The following is a 16,997-nucleotide window of genomic DNA, read 5'->3' on the forward strand; positions in this document are numbered from 1 at the left end:
CTGGGTCAGGCCTGCTGGGAAAGGAGCAGAATTCCTCACCATCCTGCCACCCCCCTCCCTCCCACCCCTTGCTGGACTTGCCTGTGCTATGTCACCTTCTGGAAAAGAGGAAGACATACCTGAGAGGATTCCAGATTCTAGAACACTCTCTCAGCTGCATATTAGCTTCTATTCTTCTCTCTCTGCCATCCTACCATACAGACGTAAACATGGAATCTTCTAGTAATTAAAGCAAAATACAATTTATGAAATGCTTTTGTATCTCATTGATCATAGCAGACACATGGGGCCATAATTAAATTCCCTAAAACCCCAAAGTCTAAAGGTGATAAAGAAGACTGTATCATTGAGCCATCTAACAGTTAACGCTAAGTCAATTGTTTTTTTCCAGTACACTACCCCCAGTTGATCATTTGGTGGGTGAAAGGTATATAGCTGGAATAAACCAATATAACAAGAGTCATAATAAAGAACCAGACATGTACGAAGGAAAAAAAATGTATTGATCATTTACTATATACTAGGCATTATGCTAAAATCTTTCTACATATTAAATCATTTAGTGGTCACAACATCCCATTGATAATAGGAAAACATCCCATTGTTTACTATTACCTTCATTTTAGAGATAAGAGACTTGTAGCCAAGAGAGGTTAAGTAACTCACCCAGCGTCACACAGCTAGCATATGGCTCAGTGGGATTTAAAACCTAAGTGGCCTGTCCCCAGTGCTTGTGCTCTGAATACTTTGCTGGATTCTGGTGGGTGGATTTTGGTGGGCATTACAGGATGGGTGGGAAAGAGACAAAGCTGACCTCCTCAAGCAGATACCCACAGCAACCTGGGCAGTACAATTCCACATTAGGGGTTTGCTTGAGCGAACACTGCTCCAAAAACTTGTTTGGCAGTCTTGAGCCCCTGAGTGCAATATTCTTTCTCAACTGCAAGCAATAATGTGATTTTATTTAAGACAAGAAATTGTCCTTTAGGCATCATTACACCAGGCTTTGCACTAACACCAGTATATCTGTGTAACAGAGAAAAAAAATAGGTGGTAATATGATGAAGACTGAATAATTAGAGGACTTGACACAGAATAAAATTCCCAAGGAAGGAGTGTTTTGGGGTTCTTCAACCAAGGCAGGCAGGTGGCTGGCTGGCTCTGGGCAGGCAGGGTGGGGGTGGGCTTCCAGTGATGGGAGTGATGGGAGAGTCTCTCAGAAAACTGCCCAAGGAGAGAAGAATCACGGTGTTTCTTTTTCCTTTTCCTCTAGGGCTCTTTCCGGGAGGCATGGTGAGTTGCCTAAGATTGTCCTCCACTGCTGGTGGCTGTGGTGGGGCTCTGGTTAATTCTGCAGCAGCTGTTTCATGGCTGCTGGGAAGAACAGGCACTCAGGTTGCTGCCTGGGCATGTGTCTACACCAGCCCGTGACAGGGCCAGTTGAGTAGGGAAGGGCAGCTTACAGCTTAAAATGACCCATGTCGACACAGTCTTCTTAGAAGTGATTAGACTACTGACTTTGTTTGGCTTCTATGTGTGGCCTGGACATTTGCGGGGCAGTTTTGCTCTAAGCATATTGTGGGAGTGAAGTAAGGGCTGTATGTGCACACTCGGGGACTGTGTCCCCACTCTGCACTCTGCCCAGCCCTTCTAGAAGCTCTCTTCTCCCTCTTCCATCATCATAGCTCCTGCCTTGCCCATTTCCCAGGGCTTTTTGGGTTTGTTTCTAAGTCTGTGAATGTCAGAGATCACTATCACCTTTCTGGCAGTCTCAAAATCGCCCATCCGTCGGTGCAAGTGTAGGAAATGGTGGACCTCATAGTCATGAACCCTTCTAGCCTACATTCATCTTGGAGACGCTTCTCTTGTTCCGTGCCTCAGAACCCCTCCACAATTTCACCTCTCAGCAGGGAAACATGAAGTTGTTGCAAGGGGGCATATGCCTTTGGTATTTTCCGTGATCCTGGTTTTGACTGTGGATAATATGTTTAAGTATCTCAGTTATGCTAATAACAGTTCACATCAGTAGAGCACATTCACATACATTCTTGCCTTTCCCCCGCGTGACAACGTAGGGGGAGCTTCATTTTCCAGATGACAGTTTGTAGAAGAAGAAACTGAGGCTCCAAGAGTTGAAGTGACCTAGGTCCCTGCAGAGGAGGAGCTCATAGTCTACCCTGGGGTCCCCAGACTCTCAATCCTTTTATCTGTGCCCTCCACCATGATGTTTGTCTTGAGTGTCTTGTTTTTAAAAATTAGGGGGGTGAAATGATTTGATGTTTAGATAGCATTCTACTGCTAAAACACTTCAGAAACACTTCAGAACTGTGACTGAGTCACGATAATGTGGTGATGTGTGCCGTCGAGTCGATTCCAGCTCTTAGCGACCCTATATGACAGAGTAGAATTGCCCCATAGGATCTCCTACACTGAAATCTTTATGAGAGCAGATCACAGATCTTCTCACCCACAGAACGGCTGGTGCGTTCAAACTGCTGACTTTTTGGTTAGCAGTCAAATACTTAATTGTTCCATCACCAGGGCTCCTTGAGTCATGATGTAATGGAACGTAAATAGTCAAACTGCCTGATAGAGCCCCTTTCTTTCAATAGAAGGTTGACATGTTTCCAACACATGGATGCACACATGGAGAAAGGCCCTTAGGGGTAAGAATCAACCCCCATATCTCAGCCCCAAACCCAGATTCCAGAGTTCCAGGCACAATGTCACACCCCAAAGAGCTCCTATCTGTAGCTGACCATGTGGCCTTTAAAGGCTCATGGGACCAGACCCAGGGGTGGACTTCCAGGAAGGTCTCTTGCTGCTCCACTTTTTGTTTTCCTTTTTTCTAGAACGCGATGCCTTCGACACGCTGTTCGACCATGCACCAGACAAACTCAATGTGGTAAAAAAGGTGGGCAAGAGGTACCTGGGAGGGAGCCAGGGAAGGGGGATGCAGCCCAAACTTATGAAAACCAGTAAGCTTCCTGCTGAAACTGGTGTAACCATCAAATCCCTGCAAACACAGGGCTTTCCCCCTTGACATCATTTTACCTGTCATCTTCTCACTGGTACTTTATCCTACCCCTTTCTCCTCCCATCTGGCCGATAGCTTGCTCGAGAGTTTGGAGGCTATGAGCACTCTTCTCTTCCCACCTGCACCAAACACCAGCCTTCCTGCCTCCTCACTCAGACTTCTCTCTGTCTCCCTGGGTACAGGGGTCTGCACCTAACAAGGATCGACCCAGTGGGTTAATCTCTCCTTTGGCCCCTTCTTAATTTCCCTTAGGCTCACCCTGACCTTGGGCTTAGACTCTCCCCCTGACATTCTTCCTTTTGGGGCTTCTGGTGAAATGTTGCTCCTTTCACTGTCCTGAAACTGCCAATTGGAATCCCATGTTGTGTGGGACTGCAAGGTTGGGCCAGCCCCTCCTCTCCCTGCTGGACCTGTGGGGGCACTGCGGGAAAAGACTCCTAGGCTGCCCATCTGCACTCAGCTCTGCATAGGGAGGGACCCCTGGCCATGCTCCTGTGTCCCCATGGTGAAGTCACAGACATGGCCTTAAGGGTCTGGCCTGGTGACCCTTCATCTCAAATGCCTGGCTGTACTTCTGTTTTAGACACTCATCACTTTCGTGAACAAGCATCTGAATAAACTGAACCTGGAAGTCACAGAACTGGAAACCCAGGTGGGTGACAGCCCCAAGCCCAGGATGAGGGGCAGGGCCATTTGATAGCCACTGTATGAAGTGCCCCACCCTGCATTGCCCTCACACTGACCTCGAAGCTTTCCCCTGGGGTAGGAACCAGATGGCATTTCTCTGTGAATTTTTGCCAACTTCGTATTTTGAAAATTTGCAAGAATGTCACAGTGAATAGCCATTACTCTTTGCATTTAGTTGCCATGTCTCTTTAGTCATGTTTTAAGGTAGAATAATTCCTTAGCCTTTCTTTGTGTCACGTTGACATTTTCAAAGAGTGCGGGCCATTTGTTTTATAGAATGTCCCCTACTCTCTTCCCTCCTGATTAGATTCAGGTTATGCATTTTCAGTAGGAATACAACATAAGCTTATGCTCTGTTCTTCTCAGGCATCATGTTAGGAGGCACTTCTGTCCGTCAGTCCCATTGCTGGTGATGTTAACTTTGAGCACTTAGTTAAGGTGGAGTTCACAGATTTCCCCACTGTAAAGTCCTTCTTCCCCCTTTATAATTAATAAGTAATCTTTGGGGAGATACTTTGAAACTGTGTGATTTATCCTATACCCCATCATCCTTTCATTCTTCAAGACTTTCCAAAATGTGGCTTTCTTTCAAGCACTTGTGCGCTTTCTGGGTCTGCTGCCAAGTTCTAGCCCAGTGTGTGTGAACTCTGGAATGAGCTTCATATACTCTTTTGGGAAATAGGGAATGCTCTAGAGAAGTGATCTTTCCTCCAGTGGGCTGTGGAGCTTTCACCTCAGTTTTCATGGGGCAGGGAGTGCTAAGAAAAGGAGTCACTGCTGAGCATTTTGGGAGTCTGTCTGTGGGTATCACCCACTATACCACCAAGATGGGGTCCTTGGCTGGTGCAGATGGCTAATGCACTAGGCTGCTAACCAAAAGGTTGGCGATTCCAGTCCACCAGAAGAAAGGCCTGGATCTGTTTCCAAATAATTAGCCATTGAACGCCCTATGGAACACAGTTCTACTCTGATACACACAGGGTCGCCATGAGTCAGGATTGACTCAATGGCAACTGGTTTACCTGTGGTACCACCAAGTTGCTAGCACTAGCAGTTAGGGATGGGGAGGAGGGCACAGTCTAAGTTATTGGCACTTGGAGCTGTGAATAACCCTTAACTTAACCCAAAGTCTTCCCCTGAGTTGAAAAATTGGATTTTTTATTCCTAGCCCAATCCAGTTGTAGCAGGAATGAGCCCCGGTTAAGTAGCTCCCACTGGGAGGACCTTGATTTTGACACAGATGCTAGGGTCTACTCTCCCATTGTCCACCCTAGGGTAGCCTGGGATGAGTCACACTTAGGCCCTAAGCTGAAGGCATGATGGACAGAAAGCTGGAAGGAAGCTACTCCAAGCCCCTCCTAGGTCAGGCCCATGCTCAGAACCTTATGCCTGTTATGAAGACTGAGACACAAGCCCACAAGCCAATCATCTAGAAAGCCTGTCTGACCAGACTCTGGGCCCAGCATACCCTCCAGTCAATTCAGTCTAGTTGTTTTAAGCTTTCCAAGGTGATTCCAAGAAATTGGGCCTCTGCAAACTCTAGCACCTGTTGTTTGTAATCATAAGCATTTGGTGACTGAGCCTCCCTTGAAAGGGTTCTGGAATATTGGAAATGTATCCAACCTCTTTACCTTTGCTCGAGTCATCCTCCATAACCTGAAGAGCCTCCTCCTTCCAAATCCCACTCATCCCTTAGGCCCCCACTGCCTGCACATTAATCTTGCTTTTCCTGGAGCGGAAGACCTGCAGTTCTCTGCACTTAGCCTAGGAAGCCACAGTCCCTGTGAACATATTGGACCAGGTTCCCTAACCTGTCTGCACTATGCTGTCCTTCATGGAAGGGGCTGGACTCTAAGCCTTTGCCATGGCCCTCTGTGCACAGTTCTGCTTTGCCAGCAAGAGCCAGTAAGTTGTGTCCTGAGTGCTTTGTTGTTTTCCCAGATAGTAATAAACAAAACCAAAAACCTATTGCCATCGAGTCTATTTCAACTCATAGCAACCCTATAGGACAGAGTAGACCTGTCCCATAGGGCTTCCAAGGAGCAACTTGGATTCAAACTGCTAACCTCTTGGTTAGCAGCTGAACTCTTAACCACTTCGCCACCAGGGCTCCAGATGGTAATAACAAGAGTTAATATTTATTAAGTGCTTCCTTCATGCCAAGCAGTGTGCTAGGCACTTTATACATACTAACTGGTTCAGCCCTCATGGTAACTCGATGAAGTGATACTATACTGTCATCAACCTCATTTTACAGATGAGAAAAGTAAGGCACAGAGAAATTACGTAACTTACCCAAGTCACACAGTTAGTAGGTAGATTTGAACCCAGGAGGCCTGGCTCTAGAGCCCATGCTTTTGACAGCTATCTTCTACTCAAGTGATAACAAAGTGAGATATGAGAAAGGAAAACCTGGTGGTGTAGTAGTTAAGAGCTACAGCTGCTAACCAAAAGGTAGGCAGTTCAAATCCACCAGCTGCTCCTTAGAAACCCTATGGGGCAGTTCTACTCTGTCCTATAGGGTTGCTATGAATTGGAATCAACTCGACAGCAATAAGTTTGGTTTTTGATTTTTGCGAGAAAAGAGAATGCCCAGGCCTGTGTGACTCCAGGATTCTTTCTCTCTGTTCAAAAACCAGAAGTCACCTCCACTAGCCTCATGCCATTTGTCTCAGACGCCTATCCCTCCTTTCTCTGGTCTCCATTCAGGCAGTGCCTCCTCTGGAAGCCTTCTTTGCCTGATGGCCTCGTAAGAGTGGGATGACCTTTGTCAGTCTCCGTCAGAGTAATTGCCACGTTGCCTTCACAGCAGTCTCTGCCCTGGACTGTGAGCTTCTCGAGGGCAGGAGCCACACCTGGCCCATCTCTCTAGTCCCAGTGACTAGGTACACAGTCGGGCTTGGTACACAGTCAATGTTCAATAAATGCTGGATCAGCTGAGATCAGGACTATGGGCTTCTGGCTCCTGTGGGAAGGCAGCCAGACCTGGGTCAGCTTGTTGCAGAGCAAACCTCCCTGCCTCAGGCCACTGTCCCCTGTCCCCCACCATCAGCTGCCTGGGCAGGGAGCTTACTAGGGGAGGGGGAACAGGGAAGCTGGTGGGACTAGTAATCTCAGGAGCCCAGTGCCTTCACCTAGCTCTCCCTACAGTTTGCAGATGGCGTGTACCTGGTGCTGCTCATGGGGCTCCTGGAGGGCTACTTTGTGCCCCTGCACAGCTTCTTCCTGACCCCAGACAGCTTTGAACAGAAGGTAAGGGGGAGGGTATGTCAAGGGAGGCCCCTAGCCACATTCCCTGACTCATCTACCCCACCTACCCTGGGACTGTCCAGGAGAAGGGCAGCAGCTTCCCCTCTGGTCCACGGTCTTCAGTGGCCGAAGGTAGGCATCCATGCTTATGAACGGCTGAGTGGGGAAGGAGCTACCCCACACCACTGAACATCCTGAGCGGCCTTCCCCTCCCCCTGCAGCGCTGGCCGTTCACCCCTGCCAGGCACCACAGCCCAGCCTCATCCCTCCCCTGAGGTGGCAGGGAAGGTGGCCACAAGGCAGGTCAGACCTGAGGTTCACACCCAGCCAAGCCTTGGTGACCCTCTCATAGACTACCTCAGCCTGCTGCTTGGACCAGAGGCATTTGGTCCAGCGCAAAAACCCTTTTCTACCTCTTGCACCTGTCTTACAGTCTGGCACTTTCAAGTGTGTGCACTGACAGCCCTGAGTTTAAAGTCCTGGCAGTTAGCAGAGGCGTACGGTGGGACGGGAAGAGGGTATTGCACTTCTCCAGGAGTGCTTCATCAATGGCAGGCTGGGATCAGCAAGGTCACCCTCCACATGGCCCACCCATTTCAGTAGCCATTTTTCTTCTTCAGAGTACGGCCACCTCCCAACTCAGCCTCTGGCTTCAGCGCTAGGTTTCTTCACCTCCCAGAGGCAGCTCCCAGGGAACCCAGAGATCTAGGAATGAGTGCCCGCTGACTTATGCACTGCATATCTCTCTTCTCTCCCCAGGTCTTGAACGTCTCCTTTGCCTTTGAGCTCATGCAAGATGGAGGATTAGAAAAGCCAAAACCACGGCCCGAAGGTACCTGACTCTTTTCTGGGCTTGGTCCCTGGGTCGTGATAAGAGAATGTGACCTTCTCCCTGCACAAAGGTTCAGGGTACAGGGGAAGGCTCCTGTTGTGTGACAGAGGAAAGCGTTTCTTTCCAAAGCCTTCTTTCCTATTTGTAGGGGAAGGTGGGACTGGGAGCAGCCCCTTGCTTAGTCCTAGAGACCCTTTGCATGCAGCAAATCACACAGCTGCGGAAGGAACAGGAATCTGAACACTCTCACATCACATTGGCAGGGATCAGGGCCCAGGCAGATGTTGTGGAGCACGGGAGTGGTGCTGTTGCAGATAGATACTTCCTTGTGCCCAGATTTCCTGCTTCTGTCTCTTGGCAGGGGCTTGACCTACCAAAGGGCTGCCTCCCAGCCAGTCAGGGTGTTGGTACAGGAGTCAGCACAGGCAGCTCTACACTAGGTATAATAGCTTTCCACTCCTGACAGATGGGGAGCTTCACTGCTCCAACTCTGCCTGAGGATGAGGCTTGATTGGTTTGCAAATATAAAAAACCCATTGTCGTCAAGTCAATTCTGACTCATAGCGACCCTATAGGACAGAGTAAGACTGGGAGAAAATGCAAAAGGAGCAAAATGCCCCAGCAACCCTTGTGTGCTCTTGCTTGGAATGTGTCTGTGTATATTTGTGAGTGTAGGAGGCACGTTTCTCTTGGTATGGACGTTTATTTCCTGCTGCTCGCTGACTGAAACATTTCATTTTACCAGCTCTGGTGAGTCAACATTGTGTCACAGGTCATTTTCTGTTTATGTCAGATTGGAACATTGAGAACGCCATCAGTGGATCCTTTTGCTTGCACTTTCCTAGTTGTTTACAGGCAAGTGGAAAATAGGAGTGGTGTGCCTTCAGGCCCCACTGGTGCTCTGCTCCAAGCTTTTCCACCCAGACCTCCACATAGAGGGACTTGTTCACTGATTGTCTCATGGGTTTGACGACCTCAAGATCATGATATACCAAGAGCAGTAAGACAGTCCCTGCAGCCAGCCAAGGGAGGGACAAGATGCCCCCCAGTCACCAAAATGGAATGACAATTTATGATGACTGCTGTGAAAAGATACAACAAAGAGGTTGTGAGAATTAAGGAGGCGAGATCACTTCTGTCTGGGGTGAGGGAAGGTTTGATGGAGATGGTGACATTTGGGCTTAACCAGAAGAATCAGGTAGGACTTTGATGTGTAGAAATTAGGGCAGAGGAGGTATCTCAAACAGGATGACAGTAGGCAGAAGTCCCACCTGGGGAGTGGGGAGGACCTCACCTATGAGACAGAAGAGCATGTGGCTAAGCCCGTGACAGCCCTGGGTTCCAGTGCCCACCTCACCTGCTTTGTGGCCTTGGGCAACTCACTTACCTTCTCTGAGCCTATTTTTCATGTCTGTAAAATGGGACTTCTAGTGATATGTACCTAACAAGATTAAATACGATGATGCCTAATGCACAGCACCTGGCACCTAATAAGAAGTGTAAAAAGGTCCTATCTGGCTGGAATGTTAAGAGTATGAATCAACAATGGGATATGATGATGACGCAAGTTAGTGTTAGGGACTTGATGCCAAGACAGGGAGTTTGGACTTTATTCCATAAGCAGTGGGAGTCATGGAAGGTTCTTGAGCAGATAAGTGATGTGATCAGAGCTCTCTTCCAGAAAGATCATTTGGAAGGCAGTGTAAAGGACAGATGTTTAGATGTGAGGCACCATTTGCATCATTTGGGGACCCAGCAGGAAAAACAAGCTTGAGAGGGAACGTGAAAATGTCATTTTGGGGAACAACGAAGTGGGTACCTAGGCATTGACCGAGCAGAACTGCAGTTCAGGGAAGAGTCGGGAATATGGTTATATAATTGGAAATCTTCTACTTAATGATAACATCTGACATACCAGGAGAGGATGGAACAGCAGCAAAGCTTGTAAAGAAGGGAAGAGGTTTAAGGACAGAATCTGTGGAAATGCCTTTGTTTAGAAAACTAGAGGGGAAAGCAGAAAAACCAGAGGAAAGGGTTGGCTTATGAAGAAATTGGTTGGGTCTCTGCCTCATGACTCACTCCAGACCTCTATAATTATTATCTGTAGCCAACAAAGACCAATCCCTCATTCTCATTTATTGCCACCTTGTTCTAAGCCCCTGGCTTCCTCTGAGGAAGGGTAGTGAAGCTGGTATCCACTTGGGGCGTTCTCCCTGGCTGAGGCCACACTAACCATCCTGATGCCATCAGAAATGGACTCGGCATTCTGTGACCTGATGGTGAACATCCTGACCTTCTGGGCCTGACAGACACAGTGGAAGAGTTCTGGCCAATATTTCTGCTTCCATTCTGTTGAGCTGCTGAGTGTGAAACTTCCTGGGTACCGATTATATTTCTTCTGATACTTTAGTTTTCAGGCATGCATTTCCCTCAGGACAGACGATTTTCCCAATATCAATCTATAGGGATGTTTCAGCATATAGATGACATTTCTTGTACAATTATTGAGCTGCTTAATGTGAAACTTCCTGACCAATGTGAATGGAAAAACACATGGGTTTTATTTGTTGTTATACTGGGCATCATGCCCATGCGGAAAATTTCCAGTGCACGAAGGAGAATTGAAATTGTATTTTGTGAAATTGTACTTTTTGAGAGGTGTACCCCATCACTCCTTCTGGTTTCTGTGCTTCTACCTGAAAAGTGAGATTCAATAGTAAATGCTGCAAAGTTTATGACAGGCGCCAATGTGGGCAATTCTTTGAGTGTGTTTCAAAATGAAATTGGCTGTGGTGAAGGCATTTTTCATGGTAATATGTTCTTAAAGTCAAGAAAATGCATTCTCTGCTGTTTGACTCTTAAAGCTCTGTTGTACTTTGAAACCTCCTGGGAAGCTTTCGGTTGGCATCTCAAAGGATACTTCCTGCCCATGCCTCATAACTTCCTAGTACCCTAAGTAGAGTAAGCCAAGTTCAAGTTCATGACCAATGGTGCAGGTGATTTATTGGCTTGAAATTGGTGGCTTTTTTATTTAGGACACCACATGTCTTCAAATATACACGTTTATCCTGTTATCAGAGCCCTGGTAGCCCAGTGATTAAGCACCCAGCTGCTAAACAAGAGGTCAGTGGTTGGAACCCACCAGCCGCTCTGCAGGAGAAAGATGTAGCAGTCTGCTTCTGTAAAGATTTACATCCTTGGAAACTGTGTGGGGCAGTTCTACTCTGCCCTATAGGGTCGCTCTGAGTCAGAATCGACAATGGCAATGGGTTTGGTTTTTTGGTTTATCTTGTTGTCACCATTCAAGCAGAATCATCATCAAATTTCATTAAGACACTAACATAACAGGCAGGGTGGGGCTCAAAAGAATCTAGTACCAGGCAGGATTGAATCCATTGAACAGCCAACAGGCTGATGGAATATCGAAAATGTAAGGAGTCTAGTAGGTGCCGCCTGCCTACTGCAATCAACCCTGAAAAACAGGCAGGTGATGGCAGCTTAGTTCCAGATGATCAATTAATTTGGGAAGGACTTGGTCAGTGACTGGTAGTACGGGAAATGGTTCAACTCCCCATTCCCATTCTCCTAGGAGATAGTGTGTAGAACCAGACAGGAGCAAAAATACAACATTCCAATAATACAAAGTGTTAGCAAGGATGTGGAGCAACGGAAATTGCTGGTGTGAGTGTAACTTGATACAGCCATTTTAGAAGACATTTTGTCCTTACCTAATACAGTTGAAGACCTGTAATAGCCTATGTGGTAGGCAGAATAATGAACCCCCAAAGATGTCCGTGTCCTAATCGCTGGAACCTGTGAATATGTTACTTTATATGACAAAAAGGACTTTGCATATGTGATTGAAATTAATGACTTTGAGATGGGGAGATTATCCTGGATTATCCAGGTGGGCCCAATGTAATTACAAGGGTCCTTTACATGAAAGTGGGGGGCAGAAGAGTCAAGGTCAGAGTGATGTAGCGTGAGAAAGAGTCGCCTGGCCATTGCTGGCCTAGAAGATGGAAGGGAACCAACCACGAGCCAGGGAATGTGAGCAGCCTTTAGAAGTAGAAAAGGCAAGGAAATGGATTCTCTCCTAGAGCCTCCAGAAGGAACACAGCCCCGCCAACACCTTGATTTTAGCCCAGTGAGACCCGTGTCAGACTTTTGACCTTCAGAGCTGTAAGATAATAAATTTGTGTTGTTTCAAGCCACCAACTTTATTACAGCAGAGATAGGAAACTAATACAGCCTATGACCCAGCAATTCTACACCTAAGTATGCATGCCCACATAACAGGAGACAATTACAAGAACATCTGTGATAGCCTAACCTGGAATGTATATCCCCAGTAGAACAGCTAAATAATCATACAGTGGATTATTTACAACACACACAATAAAAAAGAATGAATCGAGAAATCAGAGGAGGAACTTGTAGTTATCACAGTGTGAAGAGGTCAATTATTAGTCTCTGCAAAAAAGTATAAAACTAGAAAAAAGTTATCCAAAACAACCATTTCAAAGACAACACACAATATAGGGAAATTCAGCACAACTTGACCAAGGCAAAGTCATGAAGCTTCCCAGACACATCCAAACACCTTGAGGGACCAAGTTACTTGGGCTGAGGGATAGGGAGCATGGTCTCAGGGAACAGCTAGGTCAATTGACATAACATACTTCATAAAGAAGATGTTCTACATCCTACTTTGGTGAGTAGTGTCTGGGGTCTAAAAGCTTGCAAGCAGCCCTCTAAAATACATCTATTAGTCCCATCCTGTCTGGAGCAGAGGATAATGAAGAAAACCAAAGACACAAGGAAAATATTATTCCAAAGGACTAATAGAACCACATGAACCAGCCTGAGACCAGAAGAGCTAGACGGTGCCTGGCTACCACCACTGACCTCTCTGACAGAGATCACAATAGAGGATCCCAGACAGAGCAGGAGAAAAATTTAGAACAAAATTCAAATTCTAAAAAAAAGACCAGGCTTATTGTTCTGACAGAAACTGGAGGAACCCCCAAGACTATGTCGCCTATCTAACTCAGAACTGAAGCCACTCCTATGGTTCACCTTTCACCCAAAGATTAGATAGACCAATAAAACAAACAGTAACACAGATGAGGAATGTGCTTCTTAGTTCAATCAACTATAGGAGACCTAACTGGCAACACCTGCCCAAAAGCAAAGACGAGAAGACAGGAAGGGACAGAAAAACTAGACAAGTGGACACGGGGATCTGGGTGTGTAAAAGGAAAGGCGGACAGTGCTAACACTTTGCGGAGATTGCAATCTGTGTCACGAAACAATCTGTAAGTTTTTGAATGAGAAACTAATTTGCATTGTAAACTTTCACGTAAAGCACAATAAAAAAATTTTTTAGTCTTAAAAAAAAAAAAAACCATTTCAGAGCATGAAAAAATCTACCAGAGGTAGATAACAAATTGAGAAGCCTTTATCCTTGAAAAACTGAAGAATTATACTTGAAAAATTATACCCTTTCCTCACTTATTGACATGGTTAAATTCCAAAGACCAGGTTGTTATGCAAAATCAGTGTTGTTTGAAAATACAAACTGACCACGTCAGATCACAAAATGGAGGATGACCATGTTAGATCACAAAATGGAGGATGACTACATCATTACATAGCTTCCAGATTACATCATTACCTAACTGCCAAAGTACCTCATTATGTAACTATGAAATCACATCATTATATAATAGCCAAACCACTGAGAATCATGGCCCAACCAAGTTAACTATCAAAGCCACCGTTACTTTCACCTCACACGTCAGCATTTGTTACTGCCAGATGTATATTAATGTGCAAAATATTTGGATAGTGGATTTTTTATGATTATCTTCAATGTGAAATGTCAGATAACAAGATAGTCGATAAAAAAGGTGTATTATACATCTACAATAAAACTGTTTAAAAGTGCACAGCTACATGCAGCAACATTTATGGATCTTATAAACATAATTTTGAGTAAAAAAAAAGCAAATCACAAAAGAGTACATGTAGCATGACTCCATTTATATAAAGTATAAAAACAGGCAAAACTAAAATCTGCTGTTTAAGGGTAAATGGATAAATGTGTTAATGGTAGAGCTATGAAGAAAAATGAGGAAGTCATCACCGTAAAAGTCAAGATAGTGGTTATCTTTGGGTGAGAGGGTTGGGATCCGGAATGGAATGAGTGGTAGGGGCAGCAGGGGCTTCTCGGGTGTTGATGTTTTTTACCTGGGCGGTGTTACGTGGGGGTTCTCTTCCAAAGTATTTAAAACTGTACATATATGTTACATGCACTTTTCTGGAGATTTGTTATATGTAATTTGTGAAGAAAATGGAGCCCTTGGTGGCACAGCGGTTAAGAGCTTAGGCCCCTAACCAAAAGGTAGGCAGTTTCACTCCTTGGAAGCCTGTAGGGCAGTTCTGCCCTGTCCTTTAGGGTTACTATGTGTTGGAATCAACTCAACAGCAACGGGGTTTTTTTACAGATGAAGAAAATGAGCCAGATGGGATGGTTGGCCACTATCAGAGTGACCCATCTCCCAACCATGGATCCTGTCCCAGGGGCGAATAGGGGGCAGACGGGGAGGTGAGGCCAAGACTGAGGATGGGATAGACCCAATGGGGAGGGAGGCTGGAGGCTGAGACACAATGGACCACTTGGGACCAGGCTCAACCCTGGTAGTGCAAGCTTGTTGCAACTGAACTTATTCCAGCCTTCACCAGCTGGTGGCACTGAGTCACCAGGTGTCCTCCCCACTTGGTCAGGGACCCCAGTGTAATGCTTCAAAGAAAGGTCCTTGGGGAGACTGTATCAGACTGTGATGAGGAAGACTGAGATGTCACAAGTGGGTCCATGGAGGACATGGCCACCCAGGGATATGTCCCTCTGTGTGAACATTGGTTTTCTGCTGTTTAGAGGTTTGCCCTCCTTCCTTTGACTTTGCGTCATTTAGAGAACCGTTAGCATATTTTGGATGGTCCTCTAATGCCCCTGGGTGAGAGGAGGAAAACTTGAGCCCTTAGCCCTGTCCATGGAGCACTGGTGGTTAAGAGCTGGGCTGCTAACCAAGAGGTCAGCAGTTGGAATCCACCAGCTGCTCTTTGGAACCCTGTGGGGCAGTTCTGCTCTGTACTATAGGGTCCCTGTGAGTCGGAATCAACTCAACAGCAACAGGCTTGGTTTGGTTTACCCCTGACTAGAAGCTATTTTCTCCACAGAGCCTGGGTCTGATTTATCTCTTCCTTGGCCTCGGCTAGACAGACAGCCTCTGCTTTGGTTGTCTCTAACCCAGAGTCTCATAGCCCTCACATCTGCTCCCAGAGAGAGGCCCTGGGCCAGCGCGCAGAAGGGACCAGAGCAGTACAGAGTTGCTAATGGCTTTAAAGAGGCTCTGTTTATTTATTCCCAGGAATCTGCAGCCCCGTTCCTGAGATAGCCCAGTCCCTCACCTGCCTACTGGCCTGCCTGGGACAACCTGGGCGGCCACTGGCTTTCTTGATAAGAACAGATGATATGCAATATGTCTGAAGCAGTCTGCCCCTCTTCATGGGCCCAGCTGGCTGTGATGGCCCATAGAAAGAAGTCACTCGGATTTCTCAGGGAGCAGGGCACAGTCTATATGAATGGGGCCCTCTGGAGTTGTGTAATGCACAAATTGTACGGCCGTACATAGCAACTCTGCTAACAGGCAAAGATGTGACAGTGGGAAGGAAACTATCATTTGAGTGCTTAATGTATTCTAGGTATTTTTCATAAAAGTATTGCCCACTTTTACCAATGAATAAACCGATGTAGAGAAGTTAAATGACTTTACCAGAATCACAGCTGAAGTAGATATAGGCTTCCAACCTTAGTCTAGAAGAGGGAAATCTATAGAGAACATAGATTAGTGGGTACTTAAGGCTGGGGTTGGGAGGGAAATGGGGGTATAGATCAGTGATAGCTAAAGGGTGCCACCAGTTACTGTCAAATCGATTCCAACTCATGGCATCCCATGTATGTCAGTAGAACTGTGCTCCACAGGGTTTTCAGTGGCTGATTTTTCAGAAGTAGGTCACCAGGCCTTTCTTCCAAGTAGCCTCTGGGTGGGCTCACACATCTGACCTTTTGGTGAGCAGCTGAGCATGTTAACCAAGAGTACAAGGTTTCTTTTTGAGGCCATGAAAATGTTCTAAAATTAACTATGGTGATAGTTGTACATATCTATGAATATACTAAAAACCATTGTATCCTTTAAATGGATGAATTGTATAAAAAAGATTATTTATCTCAATAAAACTGTTTAAAAAACGAAACAAAAAAGGGGGCATTGAAATGAAATTAAGTGGTGAGTTTGAGGCATTCTCCCATATTCAATGTTCTTGTCTAGCAACCTCAGAACTCACCCACCTTTAAAAGAGAAAAAACTCTTCCTGCCTCCATCCATATCTGTCCTTCATCAGACCCCCACATTCTTCCTTTGAAACCCATGCCCACTGCCTCTGCTTCTTCTCAGCCCATTCTGTTTTCAACACTTTACCTCCATCCAAGCCACCTGCTAAAGCCATGTCTCATGGGACCTCTTTTCAGCCCTAACCTCCTTACTGTCTTGAGAGCACGTGGTACTATTGGCCACCCCCTCTTACCAGAATTCTCTTCCTAAGCTCCCAGGATACTTGGCAGCCATCCATTCATTTATCTATCAATATCTTTTGTGGGTAAATGCATAGCAGGTACTGTGCCAGGCACTAGAGCCAAACAAGACAGCTCAGACAGACCAAGGTGGAGGCAGAAAGGTTTATAACATGTAAGTATTCAGGTTAGTGAAATAATTTAAAGTGAACCACCGTGTATACAACCAGTACCCAGCACCCCAGAGTTCCTTCCAACTTTGTTGTTGTTGTGTGCTATTGAGTCAACTCCAACTAATAATGACCCTATAAACTCCAAAATCTATTGCCATTGAGTCTATTCCAACTTGTAGCAACTCTATAGGACAGATTAGAACTTCCCCGTAGGGTTTCCAAGTCTGTAAATCTTTATGTAGGCAAACTGCCACATCTTTCTCCTGCAGAGTGGCTAGTGGGTTCTAACTGCCAACCTTTCAGTTAGAAGGTGAGCACTTAACCACTGCATCACCAGCACCACCAGGGCTCCTTTGAGTGACCCTCTTCCCCATGCTAATTTTG

The 16,997-nt window shown here is 46.1% G+C and overlaps 1 protein-coding gene across 2 annotated transcripts in view; it reads left to right on the forward strand.

The window, feature by feature from the left end:
• Positions 1 to 16,997, forward strand: part of PARVA (parvin alpha) — a 184,890-nt gene that overhangs the window by 156,531 nt on the left and 11,362 nt on the right. For both annotated transcript variants that reach the window (XM_049890407.1, XM_049890408.1), the window contains exons 8-12: positions 1,274 to 1,293; positions 2,853 to 2,914; positions 3,621 to 3,689; positions 6,875 to 6,976; positions 7,733 to 7,805. In XM_049890407.1, coding sequence (XP_049746364.1) covers positions 1,274 to 1,293; positions 2,853 to 2,914; positions 3,621 to 3,689; positions 6,875 to 6,976; positions 7,733 to 7,805 — 326 coding nt within the window. The remainder of the gene's footprint in view (positions 1 to 1,273; positions 1,294 to 2,852; positions 2,915 to 3,620; positions 3,690 to 6,874; positions 6,977 to 7,732; positions 7,806 to 16,997) is intronic.

The sequence above is a fragment of the Elephas maximus genome, chromosome 7 (genome assembly GCF_024166365.1).
Source record: "Elephas maximus indicus isolate mEleMax1 chromosome 7, mEleMax1 primary haplotype, whole genome shotgun sequence".
Lineage (NCBI taxonomy): Eukaryota > Metazoa > Chordata > Mammalia > Proboscidea > Elephantidae > Elephas > Elephas maximus.